The sequence below is a fragment of the Myotis lucifugus genome, unplaced genomic scaffold (genome assembly GCF_000147115.1).
Source record: "Myotis lucifugus unplaced genomic scaffold, Myoluc2.0 scaffold_72, whole genome shotgun sequence".
Taxonomy (NCBI): Eukaryota; Metazoa; Chordata; class Mammalia; order Chiroptera; family Vespertilionidae; genus Myotis; species Myotis lucifugus.
This window is the reverse complement of record NW_005871120.1, coordinates 160815-177243: the sequence shown is the minus strand read 5'-3', so window position 1 is coordinate 177243 and position 16429 is coordinate 160815. Positions and strand designations below refer to the sequence as shown.

The 16429-nt window shown below is 50.5% G+C and overlaps 1 protein-coding gene across 1 annotated transcript in view; it reads left to right on the top strand.

The window, feature by feature from the left end:
• The window catches only part of ABAT (4-aminobutyrate aminotransferase), a 37829-nt gene that overhangs the window by 16394 nt on the left and 5006 nt on the right, over positions 1-16429 (top strand). Inside the window, exons 6-13 of the mRNA XM_023755211.1 lie at positions 6010-6090; positions 6707-6799; positions 7691-7753; positions 10344-10407; positions 10917-11065; positions 13550-13687; positions 14485-14652; positions 15942-16088. Of these exons, the coding sequence (XP_023610979.1) occupies positions 6010-6090; positions 6707-6799; positions 7691-7753; positions 10344-10407; positions 10917-11065; positions 13550-13687; positions 14485-14652; positions 15942-16088 (903 nt within the window). The remainder of the gene's footprint in view (positions 1-6009; positions 6091-6706; positions 6800-7690; positions 7754-10343; positions 10408-10916; positions 11066-13549; positions 13688-14484; positions 14653-15941; positions 16089-16429) is intronic.

Sequence of the window (16429 nt, the reverse complement as noted above, 5' to 3'; positions counted from 1 at the left end):
GACATTTCCCCCTTCCGATTAGTTGACAAGTTCAGGGGCCGCAATAGAGGACTCCTGGGGGGTGTCTCCGGCATGCAGGCTCCACGGGGGTGTTTACACTCAGAGCCCGACTTTGTTTTGAAACGTTTGCAGATCCCAGATGCCTCAGCAGTTGGTGCTGGAAAAAAATGTGTCAACAAACATGTCACACACATTTGCAGAGTCAGCTGCCTGGGGAGGCAGAATTGTCCCCGACAGCACGTGACTTCCCCCAGGGATTCCAATTTGGGGGATGCCCTGCCCCGACCTGTCCCTGCCAGGAACCTGGATGCCACACTTTACCCCCTCACCTCTCACCTCTCACCTCTCACCTCTCAGCCAGTCAGAGCCAGTCGCAGCTCAGCATCTTCCATTTGATTTTTCCCAGCAACCCCCTCTCCAACTATTCTTCCCGCCACATCCATTTTCATCTCCTCCAGACCCGTGGTCGGCAAACTTTGGCTCGTGAGCCACATGCGGCTCTTTGGCCCCTTGAGTGTGGCTCTTCCTAAGCCTTAGGAGTACCCTAATTAAGTTAATAACAATGTACCTACCTATATAGTTTAAGTTTAAAAAATGTGGCTCTCAAAAGAAATTTCAATCATTGTACTATTGATATGTGGCTCTGTTGACTAATGAGTTTGCCGACCACTGCTCCAGACGATCTCCAACTGCGCTGCGCATGGAACCCGTTTCAGGTACCCGCTGCCTCCAGGGCACGTCCCAAACTCCCCCACTTTAAGTACAAAGCTCCTCATGGTCTGCCTCCTGCTTCTTCAGCTTTATTTCTTGACATTTGTTTATTGGCCAGCTCTTGATTGAACACCTACTGTGTGCTGGTCACTGTGCTGGGATTGGATGGTGAGATCACAGTCTAGGTCACAGCCTGGATCACAGTGCTGACCTTGCTCTGCAGAGGACTGGGCTGGGCAGGGTGGCTGGCACAGTCTTGGAGAAACGGCAGCTGACTGGCAGAGCTCAGCGGGCACACCCCCACATCAGGCTGGGGACCATTGGCTGACATCTGGGGTCTTCCAGATTCTCAGCTGGAGATGTGTTCAGGCGGTGGCTGTGGTATTTGACTTATCCTGGGCAGGTTCCCGCCAAGTCATTGAAATCCTGAGAAAGGGCTGAAGACCCTTTGCACCCCAATCACATCACCCTGAGGCCCCCACATCATCGCTTCCGGTGGCTGGGAAACATGAAGCCGTGTCCCCTGGATCCATGTCTGGGTCCGGTTACTCTGTCTTACGTTGCCCAGGCCACCTCTTTGCCATGCCCACAAGTCATGCAATGATTATTGGGCACCACACGTGCACCTTCCCACTGAACGAATGCTGAGCACAGTCTGACATGGGGCAGCTGGGATGGAGATGGGGCAGTTGACCTGGTCAGGGAAGAGGCGTGCCATCCCTCTGACCTCCAGGCCTTCCCACCTGTGTGACTGCCCTTCAAGACCGAGCTCCCCCTCTGTGTGCTGCGGCGTCCCACTGGCTCCTCACAAGCACCCGGGTGGGGGCGGGGGTCCCTCTTCTGGCATCCGAAGGCCCTGAAGCCCAGAGAGGTTGAGTAGCCTGCCTGATGCATCTGAGCCGCTGAAACCAAAGCCCATTCTCTGCACACTGTGCGTTAGAGCTGCTGAGTCTGAGGGCAAGTGTTCCAGAAACCTGTCCTCATTTGATTCGGCTTCCCAATGTCCCAGATCTCCTCTGTTCTCACTGTCACGCTTTGTCAAACAGGAACATCACCCACACATCTTCCCTGGGCCCAGATAGGCAGTCAAGCTGCCAGCCAGCCCGCCGTCCCGTGTGAGCCGCGCCACCCCCGCCAGGGATGGTGGTTCACCTTGACCCTCAGCTCGTGATGGGCCAGCCAAGGTCCCCGGTTGTACCAGGCAGACTCATGTCCATCCTTAACATTATCAGGCAGGGCTGCCTGCGGTGTCTGGCAGAGGATGGAATCTGGGGTCAGCAAACCTGGCTTTGAGTTGTGGTTCTGCCCTTTCCTGTCTGTGTGACTTGGGTCAAGTGGCTTGACCTCTCTGGTCCTCAGTTTCCCCAACTCTCCAGTGAGAAGGGTTAACTTCCCCCACCTCTTATCCTAGTCTGGAGCGTAAACCTGCCACAATGTCTGTCGATCGGAGCCAATTTCCAAACAGCCAGGAAGCTGAATTCTGGGCACCCCCCGCCCTCCTTGGGTTTCCTCCTATGCAGTGATGCCGCCATTTGGATTTGCATGGAGTAAATTACACCAACCGTGTCCAAGAGAGAGGTACCCGAGAAGTCCCCAGATCCCAGGCTCACCCCATCCTCCCTCTTTTTTCAATTGAATCTTGTTATTTTAGACTAATTTCTGATTTACAGACAAGTTGTAAAGACAGTTCCCATCTACCTTTCACCCAGCTCCCCCCAATGTTGACACCTTACCTCTCCACGGTACCCTTGTCAAACTAAGAACTTAGCCTTGGTGCATTACATACGACAGACTTCCTTCCGATTTCCCCAGTTCTCCCACTACTGTCTGCTCTTGTTCCGGGGTCCAGTCCAGGTGCCCCATTGCACTCAGTACCATCCCTTTTTACAACCCAACCCCGATTCCTGGGGGTCTCACTGTCTACCCACGTGCAGACCCCACCCAGACTGTGCCCAGTCCTGCCAGGGGACTGGCTGGGCCTCGAAGGGGATGGTTCTGCCCTCATTCCATCTGCATTTCCACCCGTGTCTCTTCTACAATGGTGGACACATGTCCTTATGCATTTGTCACAACCCATAAAATGTACGAGACCAAGAGTGAACCCTGATGTAAAACTGTCACCTTTTAAACACCGTTTTACTGGCCACGGAACGTCACCCCGAATTAAAGTGGCTTAGCTCACATAACCTCCTGTTGGCATTTAGAAAGTCTCTCCTTTGTGTTGTTATAAATAATTAAGTGGGTAGCCTTCGTCCATGTTTGAAATTGTATGTTCAGAGGAGGCCTGGAAAGGAGGAGGCCGGGTCAGAGTATAAAATAGCGTAAGGCTCTCAACGCACACTAACGCCTCTTGGGGTTGAAACTTCTGCCCTGACCGGTGCCCTGCCAGAACTGGGCATTATCTTTCTCTCCACTTTAGGAAAGCATTTGAGGCCAGGCTGGTGGGGAGATTTGGGAGCGCTGGCCCTGTGTGTGTCTCTAACGCTGGCGCGTGGACACCAGCAACCACGCGCGTGTCTGGAGCCAGCCAGGCGGGGGCTGCTCTTGTTCAAGAGTGAGGCCGCATGAGTGTGGGACTGTCCCTCGGCCAGCGATTGTTTTAAGAAAATGTCGGCCAGCATTTTAACGTGGGGCGATTTCCCACTAAAATCTGCGTTTCCCTTTCCTTTTGAAATGTGGAGGCTCTGGTCGCCTTGGCCTGCGTCCCTGCTCTGCAGTCCCAGGGCTGGGCCGACCCACCCTCGGACAAACAAGCTCTTAGTAACCGCCCTGCCTCCTCCTCGCCCCACGATCAAAAGCGAGTCTGTTTAGCATCAGGCTTGCGCTGTTGATTTCCTTGCAGAGAGAAATACTTCTCTCAACCCACATCTATCAAAATTAGGGGGGAGAGGAGTCAACAAAGAGAGGCTAGGTCATTTTCTAACACTGCCTTTCTCATACCCAGCCCATCCTGTTTGTTTAGCCAGCTCCCTCACAAGATTGCTCTCCTAAGCTCTGCTCCATTTAGAAGCTCTAGAGCTGCCGCTGCCCTGTGTCTTTTTTCCATGTTTATTTAATTACAGTCTAACCCATTTGCAGCCAAATCCATTCTTTGTAGTGTATAGTCATATGTGTTTTGTCAAAGGCATAGTCATACAGTCACTGTCAAAATCCAGACACATTTAGCCCTGGCCGGGTGGCTCAGTTGGTTGGAGCATCGTCCCATACCCCAAAAGGTTGTGGGTTCAATTCCCAGTCAGGGCACCTACTTAGCTTGTAGGTTTGATCCCTGGCTGGGGCAAGTACCGGAGGCAACTGATTGTTTCTCTCATTGATGTTTCTCTCTCTCTCTCTCTTTCTCCCTTCCTCTCTAAAATCAATAAAAATATATCCTCGGGTGAGGATTTTTTTTTTTAATCCAGACAATTTGCACACCGTGTTTATAGCAGCACTATTTGTAAGACCCAAAGAGTGACAGCAGCCCAGTGTCCATTAACGGATGAATGAGTACACAGAATGTGGTCTATCCATACAATGGAATATTATGCAGCCTTAAAAAGGAAGGAAATTCTATCACATGCTACAACATGAATGAACCTGGAGGACATTATGCTAAATGACACAAGCCCATCACAAAAGGGTGAATACTGTATGATTCCACTTACATGAGGTCCCCAGAGTTGCCAAATTCATAGACAGAAGTAGAACAGTGGTTGCCAAGGGCTGGGAGAGGGGGGATGGGGACTTAGTGTCATACCGATACAGAGTTTCAGTTTTGCAAGATAAAACCAGTCTGGAGATGGATGGTGGTGATGGCCACGCAACAGTGTGAATGTACTTAACACTACTGAACTGTGCACTTAGAAATGGTCAATATAGTAAATTTTATGTTATGTGGTTTCACCAGACTTTTTAAGAATCCAGACGTGGTACAATTCATCCCCCAAACATTCTCCTGAGCCTGTTTGTAGTCAGTCCCACCCATGAGCCCGTCTCTGCCCCTGTCGCTCCTCCTTTTCCAGAATGTCGTATACATGGAGCCCTGCTGTGTGTGACCCTCTGGTTCCAGCTACTGTCACTCAGCCCTGAGGCTTTGAGATTCTTCCGTGTTCTTCTGGCCCTTGCGTGTGTCAGTCTATTGTTCCTCTTTATTGCTGAGCAGTAGTCCACAGTGTGCGTAGATCACAGTTTACGTATCTTTTCCCCATGGGGAGGGGGCTTTGGTGTTGTTTCCAGATTTGGGCAGATACAAACAAAAGCCGCTATAAACATTCATGTTTATTCAGGTCTTTGTGTGGACACAGACTTTCACTTCACTTAGGCCAGTGGTTCTCAACCATCCTAATGCCGTGACCCTTTAATACAGTTCCTCATGTTGTGGTGACCCCCAATTTTATTGTTACAAATTGAACATAATTAAAGCATAGTGATTAATCACAAAAACAATATGTAATTATATATGTGTTTTTCGATGGTCTTAGGAGACCCCTGTGAAAGGGTCGCTCGACCCCCAAAGGAGTCTCGACCTACAGGTTGAGAACCGCTGACTTAGGCAAACTCCTAGGTGTGGCCCTGCTGGGTGCGTATGTATTTAACGTGATAAGAAAAGGTCAGACTGCCTCCCAAAGTGGCCGAACCCCGTTACCTTCCCACCAGCGGTGAATGAGTGTTCTAGGTGCTCCACTTCCTTGTCAGTACTTATTATTTTCCATTTCTTAATTTTTAGCCATTTTGATGGATTTTTTCATTATAAATTCATAGGAAATTGCAAAAAAAATGGTACGAATAAGTCCCATGTACCCCTTGCCCCGTTCCCCCCACAGGTAGCATCTTGTGTAATTATAGTGCTATATCACAACCAAGAAATTGGCACTTTTTAAAACCCAGAGAAATCCTAGTGGATTCTCTAAAAGTGAGGGGAGTCCAGCCGGCATGGCTCAGTGGTTGAGCATTGACCTATGAGCCAGGAGGTCACGGTTCGATTCCTGATCTCAGGGCACATTCCCGGGTTGCGGGCTTGATCCTCAGTGTGGGGTCTGCAGGAGGCAGCCAATCAATGATCCTCTCTCGTCATTGATGTTTCTGTCTCTCCCTCTCCCTTCCTCTCTGAAATCAATAATAAAAAATATATATTTACAAATAATAATAAATAAATAAATAAATAAATAAATAAATAAATAAAAGTGCGGGGAATCCATCATTCCAGCACTGACACACCGCCATCAGCCTCTGGACCCCATTCCTGTGAGCAGCGAGGTGGGGGCGCAGGGAGCTGGGTCAGGTCTGAGCATCACAGTCTGTCTCTGGGCCTTTTTGCAGAGCACGTTCGTCAACAGACCTGCCCTGGGAATCCTGCCTCCGGAGAACTTTGTGGAGAAGCTGCAGGAGTCCTTGCTCTCGGTGAGTGGTGAGTCCGTGGGGACAGCCTCCGCTGCGGGGACCCACCCCACCCGGGCCCAGGTCCTCCCGCTGCACAGGCAGCTCTGAGCTCCCGGAGGCGGTACCAGGGGAAGGAAAGGATTGGGAGCCTTGCAATCAGGATGTGGTGTTTCTATGTCAGTCTTTGTGCTGTTTCTTTCACAAAGAGTATTTTTACTTTTCCTTTCGAAGGAAAGAGGGGATACCTTGTGTGCAGAAAAAAAGGGAACTCGGGAAAAATTAATGTTTGTCCCGAGACAGGAGCTTTGCATGTTATGCAACCCTCCTCGATGTTTTGGTGTCAGTTGTTACAACAATTAAAATCATTCCGAACCTCAACTTCTCACCTGCAAAATGTGAGAAGAGGGGTGGCAGTTGCATCAGGAGGATAGACTAGGCTTCTCTTCACCCTTTTTTCCTCTCTGCCCTCCAGCCTGGGCTTCCCCACCCCCTGGAAGAGCCGGAGTCCAGTCTCCCAGGCCCACGGCTTCCAGGATAATCCCTGGTGGTGTCCCAGCCTCCCTGTGCTTCCCACAGCTCCAGCTGGGGGAGGGGAGTGGAGAAGGAGCTGAGCCCACAGCTGTTTCTCTGCCTGCAGGTGGCTCCCAAAGGGATGTCCCAGCTCATTACCATGGCCTGCGGCTCCTGCTCCAATGAAAACGCCTTCAAGACTATCTTCATGTGGTACCGGGTAAGGTCTGCGGCCCGAAGACACACACACACAAATACACACACCACACACACAGAGGCTCCCCAGCACCCAGCTGCACACTCACCCCTAGTCCTGCTGTTCATCCCAACTGGCCAGAGTATTGGACATCAGTGACCACACTCAAAATCCAGAGGAGAGGAGGCCCCTGCCTGGTGGGGCTTTCCAAACATGCCGGTGGGGAATGGCGCAGAGAGCCAAGGCTTTGGCACCAACCTTACCTAATGTAATTACATGGTTTTACCTGGAATGACATATCTCAGCAGATCTTAGTTGCTAGTGGAAGAGCGATGCACCTTGTGTGTTCATCTATTTATTTCACCACAAGGACAGTTAACAGTCTCAGACTTCAGTACATAAGGGCAATGATCATATTGCACATACTCAGAGTCTGGGGCTTTGACTGGAAATAAAATAACAAACATTCATCCAAGGGTCATAAGGTTTGCAAACCAGAAACACTACTAGGTCATTCTGAGTGCTCCGAGGAAGGAAGAAGTCTGGGAGCTTTATAGGACAAAGTACCTCCTTGAGAAGAATCAGTTCTGTATTCCAGCCCCTAGGTTGGTCCAGGGTCGTAACTGTCAGATGTCTGGCAGTCTAGACAATGTAACATTTTCTTCTTGAGGTCATTCCGAAGGTTTGATGTACGTCCAGGCGATGATGCACAACAAACACACTGATGTACATCCAGGTATTGGCGAGGGACTGCAGGGTTCAAAAGTTTAAGTTCCCACTCTATTCCTCAGTCAACACATAAGATCAGCTCTTGAGCGAGCACTCGGGTTGTCTGGCTAACTGTGGGCGAGTGGAAAGTGGAAGCCCCTCCTCCCCAGAGCATCTCTGAGATTTCGTTCTGTTCTGTTTCATCAGAACAAGGAAAGGGGTCGAACGGGTTTTTCCAAAGAGGAGCTGGAGACGTGCATGGTCAACCAGGTAAGTGGAGTGGGCCCCTTCTCCTCCAGGAGGGAGCCGCCACAGCCCCCTCAGGGAGACGCTAGTCAGTGGACCTTGTCCTCAGTCAGCACAGGCTGCCATGACAAATGCCATCAACAGGCTTCCATGACAAATGCGCTCACAGCTACAGGGTTGAAGTCCAAGATCAAGGTGCCAGCAGACTTGGTGCCCCCAGGCAGGCTCTCTTCCTGGCTTGCAGGCAGCTGCCTGCTCACTGTGTCCCCCCATGTCAGGGAGAGAGTCAGCGAGCTCTCTTATGCCTCATTTTATAAAGACACTAATCCCATCATAGGGCCCCCTCAAGACCTCATCCAACCCTAATACCTCCCCAAGGCCCCATGTTCAAATACCATCACATTGAGGTTAGGGCTTCGACATATGAGTTTGGGGGATAAACATCCAGTCCATAACAAGGGGTCCCCAAGGATTGTGCCTCCCTAGTCCATTCCCTTGGTATCGAGGGGAAAGGAGCTCTCCCTGACCCAGAACGATAGTTTCCCAGGACAACTGCCAGAGCTTAACCCATCTGAGGAGGCTTGATGCATTCTCTAGGGCAGTGGTCGGCAAACTGTGGCTCGCGAGCCACATGCGGCTCTTTGGCCCCTTGAGTGTGGCTCTTCCACAAAATACCGACTTCTGCGCATGGGCCACGAAGTTTCAATCGCACTGTACGTGCACGCCTGCACGTGGTATTTTGTGGTATTTTGTGGTCTTTTGGTTGTAACGATAACCAAAAAGACTGGAAGCCCCTATATACCCGGCAATGGGGGGAAGGGGTTAAGTGTAGGGGTTTCCAAAGTCACCAAAGAGGCCAATGTTGGGCACAGTGGTGGCGGGGACCACAGGAAAACCAAGTAGGAAGGTCCAAGCTCTCAGCCAGCCTCAATCAGAGCACGCCTGTCCTTCCCCCTTTCACTTATGGGGTCCCATTATGATTTAGGCAGAAATGTCTGCTGATTAAAAAAGAATCAAGGGCCACTGAACTCAGTTACGCACCGCGTACATCTACAATATCCTGCAGCAAAAATCGTTAGAAAGGGCTTCTCTTTGCTTGGAAACACCCGTGGTATAATTTAGTGAAAACAGTGGAATATAAATTGTATGGACACTAAATAAATATACAGGAAATTACTACAAGATATCCTGCTAACAGGTTTATAATGGGATGCCTGTGGCTAGTGAGATTGTTTACTTCCGTTTTTTTCTTTTGTGCCTTCTTAATTTTTTATTCCTAATCCCACCTCTTGCTAGCAATAGATCCATACCATTCTCCATATTCATACAAACCTATGTAAACTTAAGCTTTTTCTTTTTTCTCCTGGCCATTTTTTAAAATATATTTTTATTGATTTCAGTGAGGAAGAGAGAGATAGAAACATTAATGATGAGAGAGAATCATTGATTGGCTGCCTCCTGCACGTCCCACACTGGGGATCGAGCCCGCAACCTGGGCATGTGCCCTTGACTGGAATCAAACCCAGGTCTCTTCAGCCCACAAGCCAACGCTCTATCCACTGAGCCAAATCAGCTAGAACTCTCCTGGCCATTTTTTTAAAGAAGTGGATTGTGGCCTGTCTCTTTCTCATTTGATATCTGTGAGCATCCTAGTCCACCAATATTTTTGCATCTTATTCCTCCTGTTTAATCTGCAGCCAAAAAATGTGTGAAGATGTGTATATATTATATTTATACAAAGGAACAAGAAAAATGTTTCCTTACCAAAGGGAAATGACAAGACAGTATACTGTAGTTTGTAGGAGGAAGTCTTAGAGCTTTTTCCTGGGGTCTCAGGTACAGCCAAAGAACATGCTGTATCAAATTCCCAGAGACGAGGGGCCCCCATGGTTGCCTCTGCAGCATCCTCCGTAGTTCTACCTGAGTCAGCTAGAAACAGGTGTGATTCCTGGCCAGGTGGAGGGTCAGGAAAATGCAGCTGTGCCATCCACTGGGGGCGGGGGGGGGGGAGTTCAGATGTCCCTCCTGAACACAGGGGCAGCCGCCCTGGGGAGATGGAAAGGCGGGGGTCCTCCCTGCCCAGCCTCCCGCTCTGGCATGCATTCCCTGTGAGGTGCCCCGCTCAGCCTCATGTGGGAGGCACCTGCCCGCACCTGGCCCACCTGGTTGCTGTGGAAGCCAGAGCAGGCTGGAGCGGGGAGAGAGCCTGTAGAAGCTGGAAGAGCCTGCAGACAGGGGTTGAAAACTCAGAAGCCCCAAGCAGCCCGGCAGGTAGTGGCAGGTGATGTAAAAGAGAAAGGCGGGCAGTGGGCCCTGGAGCAGTGCGCTCGCCCAGATGTTAGACTTGGGCTACAAAATGGGCCCAAATGGTGCAGAACTTAAGAGAAGACAGTTCAGATATATATGTGAAATCTCTTGATTAAAATTCTTTGCCATGTGGGCAAAACATCTGTTCCTTGGCTAGAGAAGTGGGGGTCCAGTTTGTGAGTTTGGCTTGAGGAGGGTCACCCAGTTCTCCTGATAGACTTTGGTGCTCCCCCGCGCTCTCAGGAGCAACCACAGAGCCCCCCACTTCTCACGACCGTGACTGATGACTGCTACTTCTTGTTTCTAGGCCCCTGGCTGCCCTGACTACAGTATCCTCTCCTTCATGGGCGCGTTCCACGGGAGGACCATGGGTAAGGAGGTTCCCCTGGGATCCCCAGTGGCAGTTAGAGTAATAATAGCAGAAATTATATCAACAGCTGCCTTTGATCTTGCATGGGCCGTTTTCCCACCTTGTCTCACTGATGCACACTGCTCTGCAGAGGGGGAATTTTTATTGCCACTTTGCAGGTGGGGAAATCGAGGCGCAGCAAGAAGAGAAACATTCAAGGCCATCCCGCAGCAGAGCCAGTATTTGAACCTTTGTCTCTCTGCCTTCAAAGCCTGTGCTTAATCTGTGATGAATGAGAAAGCAACACACACACACACATACACACGCACAAACATGCACACGCACACACAAACACACACGCGGTTCATGGGTTCTGCTTCGGCTTCAGGCTGTTACGGGAATTGGGGTTCTGCAGGCAACAGGCCTCCTGGGCATTTGCGGTCTTGACTTGAAATGCCCATCTGCTTTTTGAAGACTGTTCACTGTGCTCCCCCAAACCAACCACTCTCTCCTGTTTTGTGGGGGGGGCAGGTTGCTTAGCGACCACACATTCCAAAGCTATTCACAAGATCGACATCCCTTCCTTCGACTGGCCCATCGCACCGTTCCCACGGCTGAAGTACCCTCTGGAGGAGTTTGTGAAGGAGAACCAGCAAGAAGAGGCCCGCTGCCTAGAAGAGGTAACAGGGGACCTTCCAGACCCTCCCACGCCCCATCCCCGTACCCTCGCCACCCCAATACCTCACCTGGAGAAGAGGAACAACGAGCTTACCTGGGCCTGCATGGCTCTCCCTGGGAGGGACATAGGGACCGATTTTGCCACCCAGCATCCATCAACCCACTCCTGGTACCAACTTTAGCATCACTCACGTGTCTTTGGAGGCGAGTGTCAGTGACTAGACTAGAGAAAGTGAATTGATGGGCAGAACAAGGGCAGCTCGTAGGAAAGGTGGCTGCCCAGGATCCTCTGGTCCAGCGTTTGTCAGCCTTCTCCCGGATCCTGGTGCTGCTTTGGGAGCCTCGGGGGGCAGGGGGCCCCTGAGGACGTGTACCCCTGTTGCCTCCACTTCAACCAGAGGAGCTCCTTTTGATCTGTCCCACGTACTGGGGTTCCATGTAAGACACTGGAAGGATGCTGTTGCTGGGGGAAATGGCTTTCGCTCTTGAGGTTGGGATTTGAGCTCAAATAAGGCTACTCTGAGGCTGGTTTGCCTCGTAGGCACATCTTTCTTTTCAAGTACTAGTTAATGCCTACAGGCGGGAAGCGAAGTGCAAGGTGTTGGGTGTTTCGTGGTAAATAAAAGAGACAAGATAATGGAGTCCGGGCACTGTCCAACAGGAAGGTGAGGCAAGCCACAGAGGTCATTACCACTTTCTAATAATCACATTTTGTAAAAGTAAAAAGAAATGGATGAGATTAATTTCAGTAACATTTTATGGAACCCAATCCATCCAAAATAGTATCACGTCAAAATGTAACTAATACTTACACATGATTGATGAGAGATTTTCTCTTCTTGGTGTTAAATCTTTGAAATCCTGTGGGTGTTTTACACTCAGACACATCTCAGTTTGGACCAGTTAACATGGCTCATGCCAGCAGCCACGTGTGGCTCGTGGCCATCTTCCTAGAGAGTGCGGGGTAGTAGAAGCCCCAGCTCCAAACAAATGAGAAAGTAACCCCGTGATGACAACTTGCAGACGGTTCTCTGAAAGCAGAGAGAAGCATCTCAGAGCTCCCCGGGGACTGGTGGAGACCCAGCCTAAGTCACGTCCTCCAAGCGGAGGCTTTCCTTAGCGCTGCCTCAGAGAACGCTTGTCCTTGTTATTCTAGCCAGGTGTACGGGTTAGTGCTTTTTAGTTATGTGTAGTTATTAAGTTATGAGTAAAGTACCACAATCACTACTCTTTATTACCTATAAGGTGATGCCCATATTAGAACAAGAATGTAAGAAATACAACCACTTAGAGACAATCAGGGGCTTTCCATACAACCCTGTCACTGTTAACAGATTTTTTAAAAAATCAATTTCAACTTTATTAACATAATTTACATACCATAAAATGCACTCATTTAAATGCCTAGTTCAGCCCTAGCCGATTTTGCTCAGTGGATAGAGCGTCAGCCTGCAGACTGAAGGGTCCCAGGTTCAATTCCAGTCAAGGGCACGTACCTCAGTTGCAGGCTCAATCCTCCCGGCCTGGGCCCCAGTCAGGGTACATGTGGGAAGCAACCAATTGATGTGTTTCTCTCACAGCGATGTTTCTTTCTGTCTTTCCCTCTCTCTTCCACTCTCCCTAAAAGTCAATGGAAAAATATATCCTGGAGTGAGAATTAACAACAAAATAATAATAATAATAATAATAATAATTGCCTAGTTCAATATGTTTTGGCAAATAAATGTACTCAAGTAACCGTTGTTCCAATCAATGGCACCTTATCACCTGGGAAATGTCTTTGGATCAGTCTGAGGAGTCGATGCAGGACCCCCATCCCCACCCCTACCCCTCTCTGTGCAACCACTGCTTGGATTTCTATCCCTGTAGATGAGTTTGGCCTCAGCTTTTTTTTTTTTAATGTTTTTCTTGATTTTTAGAAAGAGAGGAAGAGAGAGGGATGAAGAGATAGAAACATTGATGAGAGAGAAACATCATTGATCAGCTGCCTCCTGCATGCCTCCCACTGAGGATCAAGCCCGCAACCCGGCATGTGCCCTGACTGGGAATCGAACTGGTAACCTCTTGGTTCCTGGGTCAACACTCAATTGCTGAGCCACACCAGCCGGGCCTCAGCTTTTTAAACAAGTTTTCATCCCAGGTTCTGCAGAGAAGGGGCTCTCCTACCAATAATAATAATATAACAGCAACAACAATAGATTCTGTCAGCATGCCCATTGCTCAGATCGGGAAGTGAGGCTTCAGAAAGTTAAATAATTTGCTCCAGGTTAGCAGCCTGTATTCCGCAGGGGCTGGCCCAGTCCTCAGTAGGACACATCCCCTCCACATGTGTGGCTCTGAGTGGGTATCGCCGTCTTCACCGGAAGTGCACACAAAAGCATTTTCAACATAACTTCCAGGGGGAGGCATGGGACCCCCACATGCCCATCTGTGGGTGCTGTCAGGAGCCCCCACGAGCCACTGTCCCTTCCCACTGTGGCATCCAGGTGGAGGATCTGATCGTGAAATATCGGAAAAAGAAGAGGACGGTGGCCGGGATCATCGTGGAGCCCATCCAGTCCGAGGGTGGAGACAACCACGCGTCCGACGACTTCTTCCGGAAGCTGAGAGACATCTCCAGGAAGGTCAGTGCACGGGCCCAGGTTGGACAGGGCCACGGGCCATTTCCAGCCGGTTTCCCAGAGCAAAGAGTAGCTTTGGGGCCTTGTAAACGACCAGGTGTTCAGAGGCTGCCTGTTGGCCGCACCGTAGAGAATCTGAGGGCAGGGAAAGGTCAGGGAATTCTTCCCTGAAATCGTTTTGCAAAGCCAGCGTCCATCCAGCCTGCCCTCTTAGTCAGAGGCTTTCTCATCAACAGATTCCAGGAAAGGCCGCAGCCTCCACCCTTTTCTTCCTAGAGACCCCACCTCACCCTTCAGCCCAGTGTGGCCCACATTCAACAGAGGCGACATGAACAGACTTTGTGTGAATACCGTGTTTATTTTAATGCCCTGGATGGACAAACGGCACATCCAACCAGCAAGTTCACAGATGAAGGTTAAATGCCAAGGCTCGATTTAAACACAAACACTAAGTAAATCACAGTCCTGGTGATGACAGCTGTTAGGGAAACAGGGCTGGCCTTGCTGCTGGGCCACGTCTCCTCCTGAGAGGGTCGGCTTGCTCAGGGACTGCAGCCAGGTGCGATGCTGCCGCGCTTTGGTTCAGGGGGAATTCCATGTTCTGGTTGGTTCCAGCTCGGCAGCAGCAGGAACCCTGCAGACACAGCTCTGCTGGAACTGCCCACTTAAGCTCTTGTTTAGTTTTTCCAAGAACATGGCCATGGCTTGCAGTTCAGAACGCAAGGCCTCTCTGGCTGGATGAGGGGGTCGGAGGTTGGTCGATTGTGGGGGGTGTTTATTTCCCCCTCCTCTCTCTCCAGCATGGCTGTGCCTTCTTGGTGGATGAGGTCCAGACAGGAGGGGGCTGCACCGGCAAGTTCTGGGCCCACGAGCACTGGGGCTTGGATGACCCTGCAGACGTGATGACCTTCAGCAAGAAGATGATGACCGGGGGCTTCTTCCACAGGGAGGAGCTCAGGCCCAATGCTGTGAGTGCCTGCACACACACCCCCACCACCACCACCCGCCCTCCCCCCCACCCCACCCCACCCCCACCTCCCGCTCCTTCCAGGGCAGGGGAGAGAAGCAGCATTGCTTTCTCAGGGCTGCTCCTCTCTCACAAACCAGGAACGGAGCGGACACTGACTGTGCCACAGAAGCTTTCTAAGGCCCAATTCTTACTGATTTAATTCGCCAGTGATTATGATCACCCCTGCTCTCTCCGCTGGGCCTGGCTGCCTATCAGTCCACTGTCAGTGTTCTAAATGTTCTGTGTTAATGATTGCTGTGAACTGAGCATTCACTCTGTGCCTGACCCAGTTCTAAGCACCCTTCATGTACTTTTAGTCCTTACAACAATCTAACCAAGTGGGTGTTATTTTTCCCTCCCATGTTACTAATGAGGAATCGGGCACGGGTGGGTTAAGTAAGTTGTCCAAGGTCACACAGCCCATTAAGGGATAAAGTCAGGATTCAGACCCAGAGCCCTGCTCTTAACTACCACACTGTACTACCACGTGTAAATATGGATTCTCATACACACACACACACACACACACACACACAGTTATCAGGACCTTAGGATCCTTCCTTCCACCACTCCTGCATCGAGGATGCCTCATGCTCCAAAATGGCTCTGAAGCTCCAGCCATCACATCCCAATTCAACGCAGTAGAGAGGAGAAAGGAAGGAAGCACACAGTGTCCCTCTCTTTATCTTTAGTGGCCTTCCCAGAACTCCCACAACACCTCTCTCCAACACTGTGACTCAGATCTGGTCACATGGCCACTCCTAACTGCAGGAGAGGCTGAGAAGCATGTTTTATATTGGCTGCGCTGACACCCTGAATAATTCATGGGGGAATAAACTGGGTGGTCTTTGAGGGCCAGACTGCCACCAATCCACTCTTGAGTCCACTACCTATGAGCTATATCTTTTCTGGACAAATCACTTAACCTCTCAGAACCTCAGCTTCCTCCTCTATAAAATGAAGATTATGTTAGGGGCCAACTATCTTGATTTCCCCAGGATGGAGGGATTTCCCTGCACGCAGAGGACTTGGCCTCCCTGATTAGTTACACTAATAGTCATACCTCCCCACTGGGTGGTTGTTGTGGAAAGAATTCAATGAGACAATATGTGTTATCCTCCCCGGCCCTTAGTGGGTGCTCGCTGGGTTAGTTTCTCTCTTCTTACATGGGGACAAGGTGTCCAGGGGAAGTGGGCCCTGAAGGCTGTGCCCATGTGTGAACCTTTCCAACCCCCTGCCTCGTTCCAGCCGTACCGGATCTTTAACACCTGGCTGGGGGACCCGTGCAAGAACCTGCTGCTGGCCGAGGTCATCAATGTCATCAAGCGGGAGGACCTGCTGAAAAACGCCACCCATGCCGGGAAGGCCCTGCTCATGGGGCTGCTGGACCTCCAGGTACCACCCAGCGCGGCCCCACCCCAGCTCTCCCAGGACCCCACAGGCTCCCCACGCCCCAGGGCAGTGTCTGAGCCCTTCCTCATGGCATTCCACCCAATCCTCGGCAGGTGCAGAGGCAGGAGCTCCAGACACCACCCCGGTGCCAGGCAGGGTGCCAGATTTAGCCAATTACACGGAACGCCAGTTTCATTTGAAAAACGGAACTTTTTTTTAGCATAAAAGTATACCCTATGCAACATTTAGGACATACTTACAACATAAAAGTTGTAAGTTGTTTATCTGAAATTCAAATGTAACGGGGCATCCTGTATTTTACCTGGCAACCCTAACTCAGAACA